Source organism: Aquarana catesbeiana, linkage group LG01 (genome assembly GCF_042186555.1).
Source record: "Aquarana catesbeiana isolate 2022-GZ linkage group LG01, ASM4218655v1, whole genome shotgun sequence".
NCBI classification, from domain to species: Eukaryota; Metazoa; Chordata; class Amphibia; order Anura; family Ranidae; genus Aquarana; species Aquarana catesbeiana.
The window spans coordinates 148,689,676-148,715,536 of NC_133324.1; the positions used below are offsets into that span (position 1 = coordinate 148,689,676).

Genomic DNA, 25,861 nt, shown 5'->3' on the forward strand with positions numbered 1-25,861 from the left:
TCATATTAGTAAAATGTAAAACATTTATCCCAAAAGGATAAAACTGTCTACTGTAACTACTTAAAAAGTGTTAACTGGAGTTTGGCTTCAATTTGTTCAGTGTATCCAAATCTGCTTGTCCACCTAACACTCCCCTCTCCCCTGACTGAGATTGCTGCTGTCCAAAAGGTGCCCCTGTGTTCCTTCATCCATAATGGGGGGCAGCCCAGTACAGGTGGTGTGTTACTGGCCACTTCACCAGGTTAAAACAGAGGGAAAAGAGCCTAGAATAAGAAAAACAAAAATGCGGCCACCACATCCAATAATTGGTAAGCGACAATATATTATACAAATATACACACATTTTTGGTTTAGGGTTTAATACTGCTTCAAGGTGACAGACAAACATCACCATGTATAAAAACACCCAGATACTTTGGACAGGAGGGGAGTTGGTGAAGCACTAGAAACCTCACAGGGTTGGTACCCCTTCCCTACTGTTTAAAGCGGTAGTAAAGCCTGCTTTGTGATTTTTACCTACAAGTAAGCCTATAACAAGGCTTACCTTTAGGTAAAATGAATATCTCCTAAACGTGCATGATGCCAGCCCTCTCAGCTGTTCAGCAGTCAATTTTCCACCTGGAAATTAAGAAATGTCAGACAGGAGGCTTCAAACAGGTTAATCAGAAACTATCTGAAATTCGCTCTGTGTATAGCCAGGTTTAGGTTTTAGTGTAAGAGACACTTTCATTGTTTGTGTACTCCAAAGAATGTAACCACTTGTACATATACTATGGCAAGTCAGCATAATAACTTACCTGTACGTCATGTGCCTTTTCCGGATTGCGGATCCTGGCACTCGGGGACCAACGATCATGTGGTCACAATGCAACAAAGCTGTCATGAATGACTTCGCTCATAACAGCTGTGTTACTTATGCTAGGATTGACCCACAGCTATCAAATGGTACCTGGGACAATCACAGCACCCTGTACCATGTGGTTAGCTGTAGCCAATCACAGATGACTAGTGATCACATCTCAATACATTTGAACACAATCCACATAATGCAAAAAAAATCCTTCAATAAAAAAAAAAAAAAAAAAAAAAAAAAAAAAAAAAAAAAAAAAAAGGGTAACAAATATGAAAAAAGGTCCATATAAAAGCAGTCCTTATAAAATTGTTACTTAATGAAAAAGTGCTCAAAAGCTTGCTTCAATTCGTGCTTCACCACTGTGTGAACAAGATGGACTCTTACAAGCAATATAATATATATATATATATACGCCTTTAATAACTTGGGGTATCACCCGTTTTATAATGGCAGTAGATGAGATTCACATACGTAGTGCTTTAAGGAAATGAGCCTCCCACTGAACTATCAGTCACCTTTTCTCTTTCTCTTCCCCCGCAGCCCAGACCCAGTAGCAATAGAATGACAAAATAGTGCAATTCCGTTTTAATAAAAGTAATGAGTATAAAAACAGTTGTACCCTTAGATTTCTTGGTGCACAGGTCAGCACCAACATAAACAGCCTGGTTCAAAAGACAATCCGTGCGCCGCTCAGACAAGCTGGCGTGCGTTCCAGCTGCTAGACTCGCTAACTAAACCTGACAGGAAGCGACGTCACGGATGGCGGTCGCGCAGCCTCAATGCATTTTGTATAATAGGAAGCTCCTGCTTTATATGGACTTTTTTTTTCATATTTTTACCTTTTAAGAATTTTTTGCATTATTATTATTATTATAATACACTATTTATATAGCGCCGACAGTTTACGCAGCGCTTTACAACTTGAGGGTAGACAGTATAAAATACAATACACTTTAATACAGTAGGAATCATTATGTGGATTGCGTTCAAATTGTATTTGATCACAAAGTGGATTGATTGTTCAAATGTATTGAGAAGTGTTACTGATGTTTTTTGTTTCCAAAATTGTGTGAGAGCGCCTTACTTTTCAATCACTTTATTTACACTGAAGTGGTCTATCCACTTAAAGGGGCAGCTGCACATTTAAGTTTTTTTTGAGTTCTTGTGGGCAGGTTGGCAACAATTTTACTTCCATCATACTCACTAGTGATCACAGCTGTCATGAATGATTCTTCGTCCAAACACCACGAGTCAAGATAATCCCAAAGAGTGAAATTTTGGTCTCATCTGACCACAGCACTTTCCCCCAATCCTTTGTCGAATTATTTAGATGTTCAATGGCATGGCTGTACATGTGCCATTTTGAGGAGGGGGACTCGCCCAGTTTGGAGGAAGAAAAATGCTGACTATGACCCTAAGAACACCCTCCCTACAATCAAGATGAAGGTGGAAACATTATGTTTTGGGGCTGTTTCTCTGCTAAAGGTACGACTTTGCTGCACTGAGGGGCCAATGGACAGGGCCATGTATTATAAAATCTTGGATGAGAATCTTCTTTCCTCAGCCAGAACACTGAGGATGGTTCATGGATGGGTCTTTCAGCATGACAATGACCCAAAACATACCACCATGCAACAAAGTGGCGCCTCAAGAAGCAGCACATTAAGGTCATGGAGTGGCCTAGCCAGTCTCCAGACCTTAAAGTGATTGTAAGGCTTCATCTTTTTTTTTTTTTTTTTAAATAACAAACATGTCATACTTACCTCCACTGTGCAGCTTGTTTTGCAGAGTGGCCTGATCCTCGACTTCTGGGGTCCCTCGGCAGCTCCTACTCTTATCAGATAACCCCCCTAGGAGAAGCGATCTTCCAAGGGGGTTACCTTGCGGGTGCACTCCTGAGTCCAGCATTTGCATCCATAGACACGAATGTCGGACTCGGCCTCGCCCCCCTTGTCATTAGATTTGATTGACAGCAGCGAGAGCCAATGGCTGCGCTGCTATCAATCTATCCAATCAAGAGCCGGGACTCTGTGTAGAGAGGGAGAGCGCGGCTCCGCCAAGAGGATGAAAGGCAAGAGAATGAGGGGTACAGGTAAGTAAAACGAGGGGGTGGGGGCTGGTCACTGACAGAAGTTTTTTCACCTTAATGCATATTTTCTGAAAAATGGGCAAGAAATCAAATTCTGCCATGTAAACTTATGAGCACAACTGTAAAATATAATATATATTAATACACACACACACACATTTAGTTAATACATGTGTTTGGACACAATAGCTGCATAATTTACATTTAAGTAAACTTGGCCAGGAGGAGCTCCCTGTTATCACAGCTGGAATGCGTTTTTACTAGAGAGTTAGTAAAATACTCCTATGATGGACATTCTGTAACTGCCTGAATCCAAGTTATATTGGGTTAATATGAAACTATAAACGGGTCACAAAAAATTACGATCACATGTGATTTTCTAGGCAATGCAAAAGGGGAAAAAAAAATGCACATGACTTTTCTTCTTATGAAACATACAGAGGTCAGAGTGACAGAAAGAGAGAGAAGCATAATGATTATCCATGGGCAGTCTAGTTGCAATTTGCTCTCTTGTTGGAATACCTTGCTGGTCAGATTGATGCACTCTAGGGGAAGCAGATCACTTTCATTTTGACTTTGTTTGACCTTACTTATACCGCACTGGAAGCTCGAAATTGAATTTAACCATTTGATATGCTCTAAAGACAAAACATTAACATTGCTTTAGGCACCAGTTGGAAAGCTGTCAATGCAACGGATACCAGAGCCTGGCTATCAGAACCATCTTTCCCAAGTCTAACCTTGTGTCTTATCCGATCAAGGAGAAAAGAGACTTCTGGCTTACATCTTTATGTCCCAATGTGTCTTTCATCTTTATGTCCCAATGTGTCTTTCAACACAAAGAGCAAAAAGAATGCCTCTACTCTGGATGTTATCAATGAATATTCTGACCTTCCCCTCTACATATTCAATTTACATGTTAAAGGATGTGCAAAGAAAAGCCATGGTCTCCTTAACACATGTGCTCAAGAGTAATGAAACAAGGAGTGTGGAAGCGCTTTCTGCCACTCCCCATTCTGTGCTATGGACAAATGTAATACCTTATCTTGCAGCCAGAGCAAATTGGTAGTGATATAAACCCTTTACCACACATACATGCTTAATGGTAAAGAGTAGGGTACTGTATTAACACATGTTCTGAGTTACTGCAGTGTTTAATTTTAGTGCAGACTTTATTGTCTTTCGATGGAAATCTTCAGTTTTATGTTACCCTTTCCTTAAGGGAGTTGTAAAGGCAGAAGTTTTTTTTAATCTTAATGCATTAAGATAAAAAGCCTTCTGTGTGCAGATTTTGAATTTAGTTTGTTTGGTAAGCGGAAGCCAATGGAGGGATTGACAGAGGAGTAGCAGACAATGAACGGTTGGTAAGGTGGATGAGCCTGGAAGCAGCATTCATGATGGACTGAAGGAAGGATAGTCTATGTAGAGGTAAGCCAATGAGGAGGGAGTTGCAGTAGTTGAGGCGAAAGATAACCAGGGAGTTAATATTAGGAGCTTCGTGGTGTCATTGGTTGAAAAGGGGCGTATTTTGGAGATGTTGCATAGGTTGAGCTGCTGACTTTTAGAAAAAGAACACTTGCCTATTCAGGGATCCAGCGCCGCCCTCACCCAGGATGGTTCCGGTGGCGCGCGCCTGCTATGCCGATCCCGTGAGCCGACGTATAGCTACGACGGTTCGCGGGATCATGCCGACCTGCCGCTGTAAAATCACGATGGCTGGTCGGCAAGCGGTTAAACTCAGTTTTTAGAGGAAGAAAAAAAAAAAAAATGCAGAAGAAAACCCGCTTAAAATTGTTCATAAAGGCGGCATTTAGGAGCGTTTGCATTTTCTAGCGTACATTGAAAAATGAGGAGAGGGGAAAGCTGGCAGAATTTGGCATGCGCCAGTTCTGCCTGTAATTCCAAAATGCAAAGTTTGAATGGAGTCTTATACCTTTAATATTAATTTCTTCAGAATTCTTATAGAAACAAAAGAATGAGGGATTATTTTAAATGGCTGTAATTAGGTACGGTATATACGCGAGTGTAAGTCGACCTGAATATAAGCCGAGGCACCTACTTTTACCACAAAAAAAACTGGGAAAATTTATTGACTCGAGTATAAGCCGAGGGTGAGAATGCAGCAGCTACGGTAAGTGCAAAAGAGGGTCAACAATGCCCATCTGCAGCTTCACTGTGTCCATCTGCATGCGTCAGCCTCAGTCTCATCCTCATCCCTCATGCCTCTTTCTCAGCCTCATGCCTCTTTCTCAAGTACCTTGATCGGCGTTGTGCCCATCTGCAGTCTTATCCCCTGGCGCTGTGATACATTCAGTCTAATCTGCGGCCATGCAGTGTAACCAAGTGCCGCCTCCTCCTCTGTGACAGAACACTGACTCGGTTTCCCAGCAGTGAGTCAGTGTTCAGCCTATCACGGACGAGGAAAACGAGGAGGAGGCGGCGCTTGGTTACACTGCATGGCCGCCAATTAGACTGAATGTATCGCAGCACTGGGGGATAAGACTGCAGATGGGCACAGCGCCAGGGCATAACGCAGATCAAGGGGCATGAGGCAGAGGCATGAGGCTGAGACAGAGGCATGGCATGCGATTAGACTGAATGTATCACAGCGCCGGGGGATTAGGCTGCAGAGGAGGACTCGAGTATAAGCCGAGGGGGGCATTTTCAGCACAAAAAAAAAGTGCTAAAAAACTCGGCTTATACTTGAGTATATACGGTATATGCCAGGGTTGTTGTGAACATGAGTATAGCGTTATGGGGGTGTGCAAAAAAACAAAACAAAAAAAAAAAACCACACAGAACATTTTCTACTTTTTGCATACCTCCGAATGCTATACTCCTGCTTAGGGAAGCAGCAATGTATACTTAAGAACAGCTGTGGACAGCCATTCACGTCTACTGCAGCGGCTGACTTTTAAAATAAGGACACTTACCTGTCCAGAGCGCCCGCGATGTCCTCACCCGAAGCTGACCCGTCCCTTGGCTCCGGGTGGAGGCACTGGCATTGCTAGTAAGGGAATCAGGAAGTGAAGCCTGTGTGTCTCCCAGAAGACAGCAGGGGGGGGGACAGAGGAGGGGCCGGACATGGCGTAGATTGCCACGGATCCTGCGGCGATCTTTCACCGGAAGTGGGAGCAAATACCTGTATTAGACAGGTATCTGCTCCCCCTGAAAGGTGCCAAATGTGACACCGGAGGGGGGGGGAGGAATCCGGACAGCGGAAGTTCCATTATTGGGTGGAACTCCGCTTTAAAGTGCTTTTACTGCTTCAGAATATGTAAGTACTTTAGTGTAGATGATTTGGGCATACATTCAGTTTCAAAAGCTACAGTTTTCACAGTCCTGGTCTTCAGCTCAGCATTTTTATGGCCTGACCCCCTTTGGCCTGGCAAACCAGCAGAAGTTTTTTTGCTGCAGAGGGCGAGTGGGAGCTCCCATTTTCTTTCTTTCTTTTTTTTTTTTTTTTTTAAAGGTATCATCCAATACAAGTTGATCTTGAGAATACATAAAACAAAATGAAGGGATATAACAAACTGTCATATACAATAACATTTTAAAGGAATGACAAGAAAATCTGAAAAGATCTGACCGCTTATGACGTACACAGACAAACTTTGACAGTATCTGGAAGACTCATTTCTTTTTAACCTAGTAGTCTTGTGGTTAGACAACTTTCATTTTTCTTGAAGTGTATTTATGGTCAAAAATAAAAATGACATATTCACTTCCACGCTGTATTTCACAGAGTTCTGTGAATGAACTACAAGTACCGTTCCCCACGGAGGCAAGTGAGCGATCTTCTAGTCCAATATCAGAGGTATGGGCAGACAATGTACTGAGAGTCTGCTGGATCCTGCTACTGCACTTGTGATTTGCTGATTTGTGGGTGCAATGCTCTACAGACTGCAAAGTAAAAAAATAAATAAATAAAAAATAATAAATGCACATTTTACCTGCATTTATTTTTTTAAAGGTGAACTTAGCTTATTAAATTCTGTGACTTGTATTGACTATGCCTTGTGAAAAGGCACTGTTGTGTCATAGAATTCACACAGCCTGCCTTCTGACTCCTCAGGGGTGCTGAGAGTAGGAGTTTCAGGAGGTGGAGTCAGTGAAAGTTACTATTCCTTAGAAATTGAATCTAAACCGCAGAGGAGGAGGAGACACTGCAAAGCATGGAGGGAATCCAGGAACTTGTGGAAAGATGGTCAGCAGACAGGCAGGACTCAACATAAAAGAATATTTTTCATGCAAGTTTATATTAGATTGTCAAAACTAACCATTTTTGTATTGCTTTTATGATGCTGATACTATGAAATGAAATTGTATTCGGTGACCACAGAATTCCTATAAAGAAGTATAGCCAGGGCTATTTTAGCTATTCTTCTCCTATGAATCACAGGAGTGCAGCTTGCTCTGTACTTCTATGACCTGTTTTCAGCCGAAAGCGTGCTAAAGCTGACATCACCCAGCTTGTCCAGGCTTGGGAAAGGATCCTGACTTTACAGTCGGGATCAGCCCAGATGCATGGGCCGTCAGTTGGCTCAGCGAGCTGCTGAGAGACTAAGCCAGCCACTCCCGCCTCCTCCACAGCCATCCTTCTCTTTTAATACAGCAATGGTAAAATCATGTTATGGGTGTTCACTAGTGGGATCTTAGTAACAAAAATGTTCAAAATCAGGCTATGGGTATATGGTTTGTAGATCCACTACAATCCATTATACAATTAGACTTGCATAGGTGTGCGCAGCTTAAAGCTCAAACATATACATATTATATACATATATATACAAATGGAAGAATCATAAACTATGTTTACTATGCTTCAGTTATGAATGAACACAGCGAGTGATCGGTACTGAACAGAAAAGGAAAGAGCCTGTAAATGACATTTACTGGCCCTTTCCCCACTCTCCATTCTGAAATATGCCCCGCAGCAGCCAGGAAAAGTAGGAGAGGAGGGAGGCCGGCAGCGCTGCAGAGTGGGTGATACGGGGGGCTCGGGCAGCAGGGTGAAACTTTGCTGCACATGGCGATTAGTGTGTGCCCTCGTGCATATCTTTACAACAAAATGTGGCGATTTAACCACCTCTCCTACTTCCAGTACAGAATTTTGCTGTGGTCCCATTCTTCTTCATCTTTCTCGCCGATGGGAATCTCCTACTGAATGTTTTCACCTCAAAACTAGTCAGCTATGACATGCTTTGGGTAAAAAGCGGAGTTAAAAGGCACGTGGTCATCATAAAATGAGGCTTGTTTTCACAGAAAGGGTTGCACTTTATGTTTTCTGCATGCTTTAGACAAAATGCCTGGTTTGGTTGCTCTTCACTCCATAGCTATTTTGGCAAAGTGACATATGTGAAATGAGAGATTTTCGATAGGGATATATTTAGCTGTCCTCTAGAAAGAAAAACACCTTTTAGATCTCTCTAGTAAAGCATAGGACACAATCTAATCAAAACAAAGCATTCTTGAGTCTCCCATTTACAACTCAGGCCTCGCATACTATCTCTCTCCAGAATGCTTTTAAGAGCCTCTCAGCTACCTATCACTCTCCTCCCAACTCCTTTGCTCATCTCATAAAATCTTCTTCCACTTAAGATTTGGAGGTTTGTGATTAGGAAGTACCTTAGGTTTTATCCTGACAAGGTCAGAGGTAAACAACAGCCATGGGTGTCAGGAGACAAGATATCTAAAATGTATTTTCCTGAAAGAAATGTACAGCACCATGTAATGTATGCGGCCCACTCATAAAAGGTTTGTTGACCCCCGACCTTATAAATCAATCAAATAAATTTACATTAGAAGATGTCATGTCAATAAGTTCATACAAAAGTGGCATTCACTTTCACATGAACAGCTGGCTTTAGGACGAAAAGAGTGAATTCAACCATGGTCATCCTGGCTGTGGTCCTACTTGTTGCACAAAATACTAGACAATGGACTTAGTTAAAAGGACTTGTAAAGGCAGAAGCTTTTTTTTTTTTTTTTAATCTTAAAAAGCAGAGGTCTGCCCACCGCTGCAAAAATTAAAAGCCAGCAGCTACACATACTGCAGCTGCTGGCTTTTAATATTAGGACACTTACCTGTCCTGGAGTCGAACGATGTTGGCACTGCAGCTGATGTTTCCATCAGCTGTCAGGTGCTGCCGCCACCATTGCAAGTAGCGGAACCCGACAGTGTAGCCTTACGGCTTCAGCTCGGGAACCCTACTGCGCATGCACTCCGCTCCCCTACTGGCCCGGCGACAGGGGGAGGAGGATGGAGCCGAGCGGTGACGTCAATAGCTGCGGCTGTGGCTCCCGTAAGTGGAAACAGGATACCTGTCAAATGTGGCACCGGAGGGGTAGGAGACAAATGAGCGGAAGTTCCACTTTTGGGTGGAACTCCGCTTTAATGCATTCTATGCATTAAGATAAAAAACCTTCTGTGTGTAGCACAACCTTCTGTGTGTAACCTCCTAATGACTTACCTGAGCCCCATCTCTCTCCAGCGATGTCCACGAGTGTCTTAGCTGTCCGGGACTCTTCTCCTGAATGGCTGAGACACAGCAGCAGCACCATTGGCTCCCAAGGCTTCCATTTAAAGTCAGTTATCCAATCGGGAGAGAGGGGGCGGGTCAGTGCTCTGTGTCTGAATGGACACACAGAGCTGTGACTCGGCTGCCCTCATAGCAAACTGCTTGCTTTGGGGGCACTGAACAGGAGGGAGGGGCCAAAAGCAGCGAAAAAAGATCCAAGAAGAGGAGCCGGGCTGCTCTGTGCAAAACCAACTGCACAGAGCAGGTAAGTATAACATGTTTGTTATTTATTTATTTTTTTTAAACAAAACTTTACAATGGCTTTAATGTGGTTTTAACGGCTCTAGGTTCAAAAAAAACCTTGTGTGTGCAGCGGCCCCCCACAATACTTACCTGAGCCTCCTCTCGATTAAGAGATATGCACGAGAGCAGAGCTTCTCTTGGATCTCTCATTCCTCATTGGCTGAGACAGCAGCGGGAGCCACTGGCTGCAGCTCTATGTGTCTTATGAACACATAGAGCAGGGCTTGGGAGTGAGCACACTTGCTATTGAGGGCACTGGCTGAAGAGGAGGAGCCAGAAGCACCGGTGGGGGACCTGAAAAGTTGAGGATCGGGGCTGTGCAAAACCACTGCACAGTGGTTGAATGTTAAAAAAAATGCATGTATTTTATTTATTTATTTAATGTGCATTTAGTTTTTTTTTTGTTCTAAGTGCTATAAACTAAAATTGGTGTTAATAAAAATGATGAACTGGAAAAAAAAATGCATGTTAATCTAATGTTGACCACACACAGTTCTGCGGCAATTTAGATGCTTTCAATCACATTGTTTCTTAATTTCCAGCAATGACAGAAAATGATATGGGACCTGATCAGAGACACCCTATAATGTTTTCCAACCTGAATTTTAGCATTTGGTCACATGGAACAAGGAAATGTGTGTTATTGGAAGCTGACTGAAATTGGCAAAACCACCATGTGTGTAGCCAGCATAAGAGTTGACTCAACGTCACCAACAAAATGAAAACCAAGGTCATAGTGTACAAGGTCTGAGTATTGGAGGGGATGGGGAGGAATCTGGAAATCAGCTGGAGAAAATGAATTTCAAGAATAAAGTGCTACACCTCCTTTTAAAGCAATTGTAGACCCTGGGGGAAAAAAAAAAAAACAAACACTTGTAAAAGACAAAAGGCATAATGAGCCAGTACGCAGCGCATACTAGCTCATTATGAAATACTTACCTTAGAACAAAGCCCTCCAGTGGCGCCCGCACACCGCTGAGACGGCTGACATCTTCCCGGGTGTTTTTTTCCGGGTTCCGGAGCTGTGATGATGTCACTGTGCGTGGGAGCCGCTGTTTGCGGCACGGGCTCTGAAGGTCCGGCACGGTAACCCGGACCTGCAGAGCGCATGCACCGATGACGTCATTGGCTGCATGCACTCTGAATATCTCCTAAACGGTGCAAGTTTAGGAGATATTCACAGTATCCACGGGTAAGCCTTATTATAGGCTCACCTGTAGGTACAAGGAAAAAAAAAAAATATAAAAAAATATAACACTTTACTTCCACTTTAAAATTAGAACACACAAGGAACAAGTTATGGATTATGCCCTGAAGCACTGGCAACTACTAAAAAAGACCAATGAATCACTCAATCTATATTTATTTCCATAACTCTATACTGATTTTGCTGATGATAAAATGTGAATTAGGTTGTTTATTACAATCCTCATACTTAAAGTTGAATGTTTCTAGGCAGAGAACATAAAAAAAGAAAATCCATCAATCAACGCCAATCTAAACACAACGTGAGTGCACAATGGCTGACCCAAGGTTATAAAGGCCGACAGCCTTTATATTGACATCTGGCAAATATTTGACATTTGCAATTTCTGCCCCCTCATCCTTCCTTTTCTTCCTGCTTTCATGACATCCCAAATACTAATAAAAAGTAAACATGCATGCAAGCAATAAAACCTAATGTTTGGCAAAACTGTTCTGTATCCGTGAAAGTAAATGTTCAAAAGTTTTCCCTGAATTCAGCCTAGACCCCCCCCCCCCAAACACAGAATAACTGTGCAGTACTACAAATCTGAATATAATAGATTCAACCAATACCCAAACTACTGCCCTAATGAGAGGTGATAGAAGCAGAGAGATACCAGCTCTTACGCAGGTGTTTGACATAGCAGCAGCTATTCTACTAATGGTATCCCACAGCCTTGAACACAGATGGAGGCCACGTTATCCCATTGACTTTCTTTATAAGCCATTTAGAATTTACCCTGGGTCCAATGCCTTGGCACTTTATTACTCGTTCACAAGAAACACACAAAATAATTCCCTGACCCTTTTGTAAAATTTCAGCATCAAACCGCATGGTGCTCTGGAATCGAGCCCTTTGATGTACACACTAGCAGATGCGTGGGGGTGCCATTAGCCTCCTGGTGACCGCTCAAAGTAAATATTCCACGAGTGAGTAGCAGGTGTAGCAGCTCCCAGGTTTGGGGCATACGCCCCCTGCTGATCCGTGCTGTTATGGGACACAACACAAGTTTGGCAGTAGCTTTCAGCCAATGATTTTGGCCGAAACCTGATGGCTGTGTCCGATCACACACAGTTGTGAGAGTTCTGTGTTTACAAATATTAAAAGAAAAGGCCAGATTAGTAAGTAAAAGCAGCACATATTGCACTTCTTAGGTGCACAGTTAACCCCTTGATTAAACCTAGATATTAACCCCTTTATACCCAGTGTCATTAGTGCAATGTCAGTGTACAGTATTATCACTGATCACTGTATTACTGTCACTATCGGCATCAGTGTCTGTTCGAGATCCTCCCAGATAGGGTCTGATTGGCCACCACCCTATCACAGTCACACTATAAGTTGCTGATCACTGGCATTATATTATAGTGTCTATAGCTTCATAAATTCCAGTACATACCAAGGTTTGTAGAGGCAATAACTTTCATGCAAACTGAGTAATATACACTTTTTGGGATTTCATGTTTTGTTTTTTAACCAAAAACATGTAACAGAATACATTTTAGCCTAAATGTATGAAGAAATTAGATTTCTTTTTATTGGATATGTTTTATAACAGAAAATAGAAAATGTTTTTTTTGTTTAATTTTAGGCTTTTTTTCGTTTATATAATAAAAAATCCAGTGGTGATCAAATACCACCAAAAGAAAGCTCTATTTGTGTGAAAAAACTGATATAATTTTCATATGGGTACAGTGTTGCATGATCGCACAATAGCCAGTTAAAGTAGTTCAGTGCTGAATAGCAAAAAAATGCCATGGTCATGAAGGGGGTAAAACCTTCCAGAGGTCAAGTGGTTAAGAGAGGGTTGGGAATGAAAAAAAAACAACCAACCACCCGGGTGGCTGTAGCATCAATTCAATGCTGCATCTCTACCCCCCCCCCCGCCACTCTTGAGTGACCAAAGACTGCCAATTGCTCAGTTCTTGGTCTGCAGAGAGCAGTTACTGTCAGTCAGCAGCTCTCTGCCCCTCCAGTGCTCATTGGAGCGTTGGGCTGTAGAGAGGGAAAAAGCAGATGTCTCATCCTCTCAGCAGTGCGCTGAGGCTGAGCCAGCAGCCAGTCCATGCACCTGGGTGGATCCTGACATTAAAGTTGGGATCTCTTCCAAGCTTGGACCAGCTGAGTGATGTCAGCCGACAGTGGAGAACAAAGTGCACTGGCAGAATACCGGTCACAGGAGTGCAGAACAAAGTGCACTCTCTTGTCCCACAGGAGAAGTAGGGCCAAAAGAGATCTGAAAATGAATGTCACTGCCAAGCATCTGCTAAAGGGCAGTACATTTCTGTGTGTGTCAGAAAGCGTGTGATTTTGCATGCGTTCCGGAAAACTCAAAAATATACATAGCCTTAAGACTGATGCAAGATAAGTAAAGTGATAAAAGGCTTGTTTTTTCTGGGGGGGTTAAAAATAACAAACATGTTATACTTACATGCTCTGTGCAGTGGTTTTGCACAGAGCAGCCCAGCTCCTCCTCTTCTCGGGTCCCTCCCTCCTGCTGAATGCCCTCACAGCAAGTAGTTTGCTATAGGGGTACCCGAGCCGCTGCTCTGTGTCTCTATTCAGACAAGGAGCCACGGTCCAGACTCCCCCCCCCCCCGATTGGCTCACTCAACATCGGTGGATCGAGAAAGGCTCAGGTAAGTATTAAAGAGACTGAGGGGGGGCTGCACAGTTTTTTTTTTTCTTAATACATAGAATGAATTAAGCTAAAAAAATCTTCTGCCTTTACAACCACATATTTATTCAATGACAAACTGTGAGCCTACTTTGCTCAATGTCCACCCAAACCATTGTTAAAAAGTAACCAGGGTGGATTTTTTTTTTTTTTTTTTTAATTTGATTTTTTTTATTTTTATCAAATTTATTTTAGTAAAATGCTTTTGGAGTAAAAAAAAATAAAAAAAAATAAAAATCTAAAATATAGTTTTCTATTTAAAATATATTAACAACTTAGTTTATTCAGCATGAAATGGATCTTCGTTATGTAGCACGAGGCTGTATATTCTGCAATATTTACATTTTTGTTAAACTCATTCAATCAATCCAAGCTCTGCAAACTGAGATAACACGTACTGGCAATGTTATTGATTTAAATAAACAAAAGAATTTGAGTAGTTCTCCAACTATGTATGATTAACCTAAAATCGGTTCTGATATTGCTGTTTTACTAATCTGACAGCTTATTATTCTAAATAGGAAACCTTCATTTTGTTTGCAAATATTAACAATCCTAACTACCAGCAATTTAAAGAGCCCCTGTCATTTCAGATCCATCATGGCAGCGCCTGTTAGTGGGCATCCACTCACCTGTTGCCGCCACGTCCCTCACCTTGTAGTGTCGCTGCCACATCACCAGCTGTCCCATTAAAATGAATGGGACTGTCGGTTAGTCAACAGCAGGTCGCAGGAGGAGCCGCTGCAGGACAAAGATGACAGTTGACCTTTAAAAATTATGATTTAAATTGATTTGATTTATAGTCGTGATCACCGTTTACATATGTGTGCAGAACTTTAAAAAAAAAAAAAAAATTGGCACTAGAATTATTGCTTTCGCTTGGACATTCGCAACCATACGTGTGCAGGACTTTTTATTACTATACAGGGTTTATATACGTATGCATTCGCATCTGCGCAAAAGCACGGGGTGCTTTGACTTTTTTTTCTTAATTTGTCTCTTACATTTTTTTGAACTTTATTGCTATTACAAGGGATGAACAACATCCCTTCTGACATGGGCCATGACAGGTCCTCTTTATTAAGAGATATGGGGTCTATTAGACCCCAAATGTCTCCTCTGACCTTCAATGCAGCCAGACACTGTTTGATTGGCTGCTTCTCTTGCGGCTAACGGCCAGATAAACAAAGAGCCAAAACTGGAAGTGACGAAATCCTTGTTGCATCCGGAGTCATAGAGATGGAGAAACCACGTCAATTCCTCTCTCTTTCTGCTAAGTGATTTCGGGCTCCGTGATCAGACAGCAGGGCCAAGGAAAGGCGGTAGCCCCTTCCACTGTCTGCAGAGGTGATCGAGTGTCCACTCAAATCACTTCTGCCATACAGGAAACTTCCGGCTGAAAATTCTGATACCAGGATGAATCCAGTAGCTGCAGACATCATCCCAGTATAACCACTGCAAACCAAGGTCACATGACGACCTACAGGCAGCAAGTGGTAGAGCGTGACATGTTTGGCTTCTATTTACCTAGTGTAACATCATCTTTTATGTTACCAAAAATTGGGTATTATATTGTGTTTGCTAACATTTATTAACCAGTTCCTGCCCAGCCTATTGTACAATAACAGTTGGGCTGGACCTCTCTTGCTCTGGGAGTAAGTCATTCCATTTCTGCTGCGCATTGGCACTCCCTGGGGCACGCAGTGCGGTGATCGGTGGTGAGCTTGGACACAGCGCACCACCAATCAGAGTAAGCTGATCACATTTAAACAAATGCCAGTTATTGGCATTTCCTTTCCTCAGCACTGCCACTGTCTGATGAAAGGAATGCTGATAACTGGCTTTACTGTGACAGGGGAAATTAACATCAGGGCACTGATCTTCAGTGCAGCCTGATAGAAAGAAAAAAAAGAAAAAAAAAAAGATAAAAATGTAAAATGGATACAGCGTTGCATGACCGCACAATATTTAAGGCTGCGTTGAAACTGCGCCCGAGAGGAGGATTTAGAATTAGAGGCTAAAGCCCTATTTGTGCGACTTCTAGCTCGGGAAAACAGCACAAAAGTCAAGGGGGCCTATCAGAGAGCAAAATTAAACCATTTTTAACTCTACAAATAGAGGTAAAACTAGTACCACTAAATTTATTACTACTTTTAGTGCTCAACAGGATCTATTCTGTGAATTAATGGCCGGCAACTGGCATTTCCTTGCAGAAGACACTATAATCTCAAAATATGTTAAGAACCAGCCAGAGGTAGTGTTTAAGACAGTGGTTCTCAACTCCTGACCTCAGGACCCACTAACAGGCCAGGTTTTCAAGACTACTGAAATAAATCACAGGTGATATCATTTTTTGCTCAGTGATTGCAGTATTCTAGTCTAAATCTCCCTAAAGTAATACTTAAAACCTGGCCTGTTAGGGGGTCCTGAGGACAGGAGTTGAGAACCACTGGTTTAGGAGATCACGGTCTATCAGGGAAGTCCAGTCCACAGTCATTATGCACCTCCAGCCCCCCTAGAAGGAGCAGGGGGGGGGGGTTCTGGAACCTACCGATGTGGTAGCTGCAATCAATATCCCTGGATTAGGGAGGGCAATGTGTGCCCTTTGCCCAGAGGTTATATGTGGACCGTCAAACTATAGGAGTGGTGTACATATGTAACATGTACATGCAGAGCTTTCAATATCGGAAAAACTAAACAGACATTTGCTAAACATATACAGGACCACCTTTGTTACCTTGATGCGGGTCTTCTGTATACGCCTATATGTAAACATGTAGGACTTAATCATAGTTATGATGACTCCTCAGTAATTTAATTCTTTGTACTGGAGGTGATCCCCCAAAAGCTACAGGGAGGGGACTTTGATAAGAAGAGCCTACAACAAAAGGCCAAATGGATGTATAATCAAAAGGCGACGATACCCCGAGAGTTAAATACAGCACCGACCTTTAACCACTTCCCGCCCGGCCCATAGCAGATGGCGGCCGGGAGGTGGTTCAGTTATCCTGACTGGGTGTCATATGACGTCCAGCAGGATAACATGCCGCCGCGTGGCGATCGGTGTGTCAGTCTGACACACCGCTACACCGATCTTGGTAAAGAGCCTCCGGCGGAGGCTCTTTACCACGTGATCAGCTGTGTCCAATCACGGCTGATCACGATGTCAATAGGAAGAGCCGTTGATCGGCTCTTCCTCACTCGTGTCTGACAGACGCGAGTAGAGGAGAGCTGATCGGCGGTTCTCCTGACGGGGGGGATAAACAATCAGCGCAGCCCCCCCCTCAGATCACCACACTGGACCACCAGGGATCGCCACTAGGACCACCAGGGAAGGGGGCAAATTGTGGATGGCCAGGTATGTACCCTATGGCCATCCACATGTGCCCAGTCAGTGCCCAATCTGTGCCAATCAGTGCCCACAAATGGGCACTGATTGGCACCATTATATAGCACTGATGCCCAGCAATGCCACCCTTATGGTCATCAGTGTCCATCGGTGCCACCTGTCAGTTCCCATCCGTGCCCATCAGTGCCCACCTATCAGTGCCCATCCGTGCCACCTATCGGTGCCACCAATAAGTACCCATCAGTGCCACCCATAAGTACCCATCTGTGCCACCTATGAGTGCCGCATACCAGTGCCACCTATCAGTGCCCATCAGTGCCACCTATCAGTGCCCATCAGTGCTCATTATCAGTGCCGCCGTATCAGTGCCCGTCACTGAAGAAAAAAACATACTTATTTCCAAAAATTTTTAACAGAAACAAAGAAAAACTTGTTTTTTTTTAAATTTTCTGTCTTTTTTTATTTGTTGCGCAAAAAATAAAAACCGCAGAGGTGATCAAATACCACCAAAAGAAAACTCTATTTGTGGGAACAAAATGATAAAAAAATTGTTTGGGTACAGTGTTGTATGACCGCGCAATTGTCATTCAAATTGCGACAGTGCTGAAAACTGAAAATTGGCCTGGCGGGAAGGTGTCTAAGTGCCTGGTATTGAAGTGGTTAAAGGGACACAGAGTGCAGGGGTTCAGTAGTAAGTGACACAAAGGTTCAGGAATAATTTCAACAAAGTTCCCAGAAGCTCACCAGTAATTCTACAAACTGTCACCTGATTGAGAAAACCACAATCACAGTGAAATCCCTTCTTTCTGAGATTGGTAGTGATCAATATCCTGATCACGTCATATGACGTCCGTTCAGGATATTGAAACCACTTTGCCGCCGTCATTTTGCCGCACTTTTCCTCAGCTGAGGGGCCCAACTTATGATCCTGCACACAGGCCCACTGCTTTCAGAAAATGCCCCTGACTTGAGCTCATCATTGTGCATCCATTTCATATGCTTGTACAGTAAAACCTTGGATTGCGAGCATAATTCGTTCCGGAAACATGCTTGTAATCCAAAGCACTTGTATATCAAAGTAAATTTCCCCATAAGAAATAATGGAAACTCAAATGATCCGTTCCACAACCATTTATTCATAGGTCTTTCAGTTTAAAGTCTATATAAAAAGATTATAGCAATGTGACCAGTTTGTGTAACCATAAAATGTCCATCCACAAAGGGATTAGGAGTAAAATCCAGCAGGAGCTACAGAGTATAAAAGAAGAGAGGAACCTCTAAGTGTAACGATATGTTGCACCTTCATTAAATGTAACCATACTGCTACACTAATGGCCCGTACACATGATACGAATATCGTACGAAAACGGTCGTCCGAGGAAGGATCGTACGATATTCGGATCGTGTGTACACTACTTTCGACAGCCTATCACGACCGTTCATCCTTTCATACATCACATACAAGCACGTGGGCTGGATGCGAGAGGTGGATCAGCAGGATGAGTGTGCCAGGACAGGGAGATGTGTCCCCTCTGCTTCCTTTCACCACTCTGCATACCATAGATGAGAAATGGGTACAGCGGTGGAGCAGATGAGGGTACATCGGTGGGGAAAATGAGCAGGAGGGGTTCAGAGGTGGGACAAAAGAGCAGGAGAGTACAGTGGTGGGGGAGATGAGAGGGAGATTCAGCAGTGGGAAAGATGAGCGGGGGGTACAGTGATGGGCCAGATGAGAAGGGGGGTACAGTGGTGGGACAGGAAGCAGGGTGGTCGAACAGTGGGTCACATGTGAAAGGAGGTGTATTGGTGGGACAGATGTGCAGGGGGTTACAATGGTTGGGCAGGAGAGCAGGGGGGTAAAGAGGTGAGACAGATATGCAGGAGGTATGTGCAGATTAGAAAGCAGGTTATAGTGATGGGGCAGATGAGTTCAGTATTAGGACAGATGAGAAGGTACAGAGGTGGGGCAGATGAAAATGGGGGTTACAGTGGTGGAGCAGATGAGAGGGGGGGGGGGGCAGTAATCTGAGGTGTGATGGTGCATGAATTGGGGCTCATCTGAGGTGTGAGTCAAAAGTAGTTTACAGCATTTACTTTATAGAAAATCCTTTTCGTGATTAACCACTTCCCGCCCGCCCTATAGCGGATTGACGTCCGGGAAGTGGTTCTGTTATCCTGACTGGGCGTCATATGACGTCCAGCAGGATAACATGCCGCAGCTCGCCCCCGGGGGCGCGCATCGCGGCGATCGGTGGAGTGGTGTGTCAGTCTGACACACCGCTCCACTGATCTTGGTAAAAAGCCTCCGGCGGAGGCTCTTTACCACGTGATCAGCTGTGTCCAATCACGGCTGATCACGCTGTCAATAGGAAGAGCCGTTGATCGGCTCTTCCTCACTCGCGTCTGACAGACGCAAGTAGAGGAGAGCCGATCGGCGGCTCTCCTGGCAGGGGGGGTCTGCGCTGATTGTTTATCAGAGCAGCCCCCCCGCAGATCACCACACTGGACCATCAGGGATCGCCACTAGGACCACCAGGGAAGGGGCAACATGTGGATGGCCAGGTATGTACCCCATGGCCATCCACATGTGCCCAGTGTGCCAAATCTGTGCCAATCAGTGCCCACAAATGGGCACTGATTGGCACAATTATGTTGCAGTGATGCCCAGCAATGCCACCCTTAGGGGCATCACTGCAAATAAGCAATGCCATCAGTGCCACCCATCACTGTCCATTCATGCCACCTGTCAGTGCCCATCCGTGCCAACTATCAGTGCCACCCATAAGTAACCATCAATGCCACCTATGAGTGCCCATCAGTGCCACCTATAAGTGCCCATCCGTGCCACCTATGAGTGCCCATCAGTGCCGCATACCAGTGCCACCTATCAGTGCCCATCAGTGCCACCTATCAGTGCCCATCATCAGTGCCCGTCAGCGCCACCTCATCTGTGCCCATCAGTGCTGCCGTATCAGTACCCGTCATTGAAGAAGAAAACGTATTTATTTACAAAAAGTTTTAACAGAAACAAAGAAAAACGTGTTTTTTTTCAAATTTTATGTCTTTTTTTATTTGTTGCGCAAAAAATAAAAACCGCAGAGGTGATCAAATACCACCAAAAGAAAACTCTATTTGTGGGAACAAAATGATAAAAAAATTGTTTGGGTACAGTGTAGCATGACCGCGCAATTGTCATTCAAATTGCGACAGCACTGAAAGCTGAAAATTGGTCTGGGCGGGAAGGTGTCTAAGTGCCTGGTATTGAAGTGGTTAATAGTGTGAAGTTGGCATTTTTTTTTGTTATAAAATCGGCGCTCTCAATTTCTTTGAAACCATTTTTCTGCATACTGCGCTCAAAAGTTTGCCTACCCCTGGCCTAGAGGGAGATTCCTATGACTTGCCATCGCTATATTACCAAGCTAAATCAGTTATGTTATGAAACATTTGATAAGGATTGATTTAACAGATTGTATATGAGAAATGCAAGATATTTTTTATGTATTTTTATTGTTGTGGTGTGGCCCTTCGGGATTGCTGGGATTTTTCTGATCCACTACCTGGCCTAGTTGTATGGTGAGACATTCGGGCGCCCCTGGCGGATGAGGAGACCTTCCTTCTCCTCGGTATCCGTCCATTGTTATCCCTTATTGACAGGCAGGAGGCCACACAAATCTCATTCAAAGTGTGACAGCGCTGAAAATTGGCCTGGGCAGGAAAGGGAGAAAGTGTCCGGTAGGCAAGTGGTTAAAGTGTGTGTATTATAATAATAATAATAATAATAATAATATATAATTTTTTTTTTGTTTATGTTTGAAAATCTGCTACACAAATTGCCACACCCACCATGTTATTCATATTTGGGGGTTCTAAGTAACTTTCTACAAAAGCCATAAGCGGTGGATTATTACAGGCATATCAGAATTGTCCTGGGGGTGAAGTGGGTAACACATATAAGCCGGGTCACGTGTCCTGCACCTTCAGGAATCCAGGAGAGAGAAGCTGCCAGTGACAGATCTGCAGTCCTGAGCCATAGAGGGAACACCCCTATCTGTCTGTCTGTACGGACAGGTAATAATAAGAATCTCAGTACACACAGTACAGAAGATCATACAATACACGTAGTACATACAGCGGTACCATCCCCCCGTCCACATACAAAACTCACCATGGTTCTACAGATCCACTCAGCCACATCACACTTCCAGGAGAGTCGCTGCCGTGACGTCACCTCCGCCTCTTGGTATTGGAAAATTACCATTACCAGCTTTCCAATAAAACATGTCCCCGGCGGCCATTTTCCTGTAGCCTACAAGTCGCTGTCACCCACACGTGTGCTCAGCTCTGGCAGACGGCTCCTGCACTGCAGACACTTAGTACCGCGTCTTCTCCCTCACACTTCACCCTGCTCACGGTTGCTATGTGAGGTGACATCACTGTAACTAGAATTCCCATTGGCTGGGAAGAGACCGCGCTGTTTTTGCTGCTTGTCTGTGGATCCGGAAGAGAGAAGTTGCTGTGGTCAGTGAGGTAGGAGAGTCTCCTCAGAGGATTATAATGCGGACCTGTGTGCGGGGTTATTATACATGGCACCCCAGCCCCCCTCTAGTGAGAAGTGTCTCAGACAAAACTTCATCTCAGCTGGATCGCAGCCAATCAGCTTCTACATTTTCTAAGCTGTGTGGAAAATAAAAATGAAAGGCAGGAGCTGATTGGTTGCTATGGACAATGGCAGCAGATGAGCTAGAACTGATCTCCCATTGTATTAACCACTTCAATACTGGCCACTTTCACCCCCTTCATGTACAGACCAATCTTCAGCGCTGTCACACTTTGAATGACAATTGCGCGGTCATGGAACACTGACTACTCATAACATTTTTATCATTTTTTTTTTTTTAGACATATAGAGATTTTCTTCTGGTGATGTTTAATCATCGCTGGGTTTTTATTTTTTGCTAAACAAATGAAAAAAAAGGCTGATTTACTCCCATCCTGACCAAGCTCTTTATTTTGCGATTCGGCACTGCGTCGCTTTAACTGACAATTGCGCAGTCCTGCAACGCTGTACCCAAACAAAATTGAGGCCCTTTTTTCCCCACAAATTTGGTGGTATTTGATCATCTTTGCGGCTTTTATTTTTTTGCACTATAAACAAAAAAAGAGCGACAATTTTGAAAAAAAAAACCTATTTTTTACTTTTTGCTATAATAAATATCCCCCAAAAATATATAAAAAAACTAATTTCTTCCTCAGTTTAGGCCGATATGTATTCTTCTACATATTTTTGGTAAAAAAATCGCAATAAGCATATATTGTTTGCTTTGCGCAAAAGTTTTCGGCTTTTACAAAATAGGGGATAGATTTATGGCACTTTTATTATTATTATTATTTTTTTTTTTATTAGTAATGACGGTGATCTGCAACTTTTATCGTGACTGCGACATTGCGGCAGACACATCGGACACTTTTGACACTATTTTGGGACCATTGACATTTATACAGCAATCAGAGCTATAAAAATGCACTGATTACTGTGTAAATGACACTGGCAGTGAAGGGGTTAAACACTAGGGGGCGATCAAGGGGTTAAGTGTGTTCTAAATGTAGGGGGGGGGTGGGCTCACTAGAACAAGACCGAGATCACTGTTCCCGATGACAGGGAGCAGTAGATTCCTGTCATGGTGCTAGGCAGAATGCCTTGTTTACATCTCCCCGTTCTCGCTTGCACACACCTGCTAGCCGCCGATGACAGAGTGACGTACGGGTATGTCGTTTTGCACACACGTGTCATTCTGTTGACTAAGGATGGGCTCGAGCGTGTTCTCACACTCCACATGTAGAGCCCGCCAGGAAGTCGGCACGGTGCTGCGCTAATCACAGGCAGTGAGACATTTCCTGATCTCTGCAGCTGCACATCGGGACAATGTCTCACTGCCTGTGACTAGCGCAGCACCGTGCCGACTTCCTGGCGGCTCTACATGTGGAGTGTGCGAACACGCCCGAGCCCATCCTTACTGCTGACGTATATCGGCGTGAGCCGGTCAGCAAGTGGTTAAAAAAACCCCAAAAAACCTTTTCTTCATTTCTGTTAAACAATTTTGCAAATAAATAGATTTTCTTCTCCACTGATGGGCGCTGATAAGCCGCACTGATAAGCCGCACTGATAAGGCCACACTGATGGGGCTGCACTGACATTCAGGGCACTGATTATCAGTGGAAATGTCCCCTGTAACTGGAAAGCTGCTGATCGGCCTTCCTTTTCCTCGCACACTGAGGAAAGGAAACACCGATAATTAGCTTTTGTTTACATGCGATCAGCTGTGATTGGACACAGCTGACCACATGGTAAAGAGCCAATGTCATTGGCTCTTTACCCTGATCGGTGTTGCGCTATATCCGAAGGACCCAGCTCATCACTGATTGCTGCGCTCCACGATGTGCAGGACGTCACATGTCATCCAGTCAGAACAACAAAGGTGTTAAAGTAGAGTTAAACTTTTTTTTTTTTTCATTTCGGACAGAGTAAGGAAGGGTTATAACCCCTGTCAGTTCTTTTTACCATTCGTGTCCTGTAGGTGAGACTACTCCTCACTTCCTGTCCCATAGCCAAAACAGGAAGTGAGGGAATCCCTGGTTGTCACTAGAACTAGTGTCCCCATTGGAATGTTTCCCCTCTATTACTATTCTGATGTCATTTTCTTCTACTTTCACATTTAGTGATGAAGGTAAACAGGACACAGAGAGGGTGAGTCTCAGCAAGACAGCAGTACAAAATGACTGGTGTTCGAATCCTTCCCAATTCTATCCAAAACTTAAAAAAAAAAAGTTTTGCTTTTAGTTGTACTGTAATCCCTTCCCCCCAGTGTGATCCTGCAGAGCCGTGTATTCCTCTGATTACAGTGTACACATATCCACAGACAGCGGGATCCTGAACGTTGTTTTCTTTTATACAAATCATTTTTTTCAGTTAAAATGGAATTTTACCTAACCACTTTCTGCCAAATCACATACCTGTACCTCATTTGACTTCAAGTGGCTGTACTGGAATGATACCTGCAGCCGCAGGCATCACCCCGGTATTGTTTTTTAGAGCTGATAGTCGGCTCCCTTGTAATTACCAATGCAGCTAAGCAACTGCTCAATTGTTTTCACAAGCAGCGGAAGGGGACACCACCCCCCACCTCTCCCTCCTGCCTGAGCGACCAGCCGGCACGTCCTCCGGCTGGCCGGAGACCCAAAGAAAGCCGGGACTCAGCTTTGATCGGGTCTCGAACGTCTTGACGTCACTTCATGTTTACTGGAATCTTAAAGACGCCAGTTTTTAAAAAAAAATGAAAAAAATATTCAAAAACAAAGATCTTGGCATTTTGAATGCTTTCAAGTGCAAAGGAGGGATTTGGGGTCCCTCCTTTTTTGTTTATAGACCCCAGATTCCTCCATAAAGAGTACTTGTCACTGACTATTACTGTCAAAAGGGATGTTTGCATTCCTTATGACAGCAATAAATGTGCTAGCGCGCAAAGGCAAATGCGTGCATCGCTCCTGAATGCATGCAAATTGCAATTATCCCACATGTGAGGTATCGCCGCAAACGTCAGATCACGGGCAGTAATTCTATCACTAGACCTCCTCTGTACATCTAAAGTGGTAACCTGTAAAGGCTTTTAAAGTGTCGCCTATGGATAGTAAAATTTACATTGTTTGATGCCGTTATGTGGGCGTGCACAATTTTAAAGCATGACATGTTTGGTATCTATTTACTCAGCGTGACATTATCTCTTATATTTTACAAAAAAATGGGTTATGTATTGTGCTTTTTTGCATGCAAATTTAAAAAGTGCATTTTTAAAAATTGCGAAACCCACCATTTTATTCCCTAGGGTCTATGCTAAAAAAATTTATAATGTTTGGGAGTTGTAAGTAATTTTCTAGCAAAAAATACTGATTTAAACTTGCAAAGAAAAAGTGCCAGATAAAGCCTGGTTAAGGTTACATTCCAGGAATGCTGGGATCGCTAACTGATTGCTAACTGTCACAAAATTTTTTTGTGTCCTCAACCAAACTGTCAAACCATCAAATGGCTGGTGTCATAATTGTTCACATGTGCAGCACCATGGCACTTGCAGATCAAACAGTGATGACCGCTTCCTTGGCTGAAAAGGATTGTAGGATCTAGTTTCACTTTAAGGCTTCAGTCACATGGTCGTAAAAAAATGCATTCACAAGCGATTTTTATTTACGGATCTGAACGCAGCTGCATTGTTTGCAATGGAGACATTGGCACAGGTGTTTAACCACTTCCCGCCCGGCCTATAGCGGATTGACGTCCGGGAAGTGGTTGCGTTATCCTGACTGGGCGTCATATGACGTCCAGCAGGTTAACATGCCGCGGCGGGGGCGCGCTTCGCGGCGATCGGTGGAACGGTGTGTCAGCCTGACACACCGCTCCACTGATCTTGGTAAAGAGCCTCCGGCGGAGGCTCTTTACCACGTGATAAGCCGTGTCCAATCACGGCTGATCACAATGTCAATAGGAAGAGCCGTTGATCGGCTTTTCCTTACTCGCGTCTGACAGACGCGAGTAGAGGAGAGCCGATCGGCGGCTCTCCTGACAGGGGGGTTCTGCGCTGATTGTTTGTCAGTGCAGCCCCCCTCAGATCACCACACTGGACCACCAGGGATCGCCACTAGGACCACCAACATGTGGATGGCCAGGTATGTACCCCATGGCCATCCACATATGCCCAATGTGCCCAATCTGTGCCAATCAGTGCCCACAAATGGGCACTGATTGGCACCATTAGGTTTCAGTTATGCCCAAC

The 25,861-nt window shown here is 43.8% G+C and overlaps 2 protein-coding genes across 2 annotated transcripts in view; one reads left to right on the plus strand and one right to left on the minus strand.

The window, feature by feature from the left end:
• TMEM167A (transmembrane protein 167A) overlaps nucleotides 1-21,333 on the minus strand; it is a 35,846-nt gene extending 14,513 nt beyond the window's left edge. The window contains exon 1 of the mRNA XM_073624459.1: nucleotides 21,204-21,333. Coding sequence (XP_073480560.1) covers nucleotides 21,204-21,296 — 93 coding nt within the window. The 5' untranslated portion in view covers nucleotides 21,297-21,333. The remainder of the gene's footprint in view (nucleotides 1-21,203) is intronic.
• Nucleotides 21,334-21,394: 61 nt separating this feature from the next.
• The window catches only part of XRCC4 (X-ray repair cross complementing 4), a 620,495-nt gene continuing 616,028 nt past the window's right edge, over nucleotides 21,395-25,861 (plus strand). The window contains exon 1 of the mRNA XM_073624458.1: nucleotides 21,395-21,565. The gene's annotated coding sequence lies outside the window, so the exon portion shown is untranslated. The remainder of the gene's footprint in view (nucleotides 21,566-25,861) is intronic.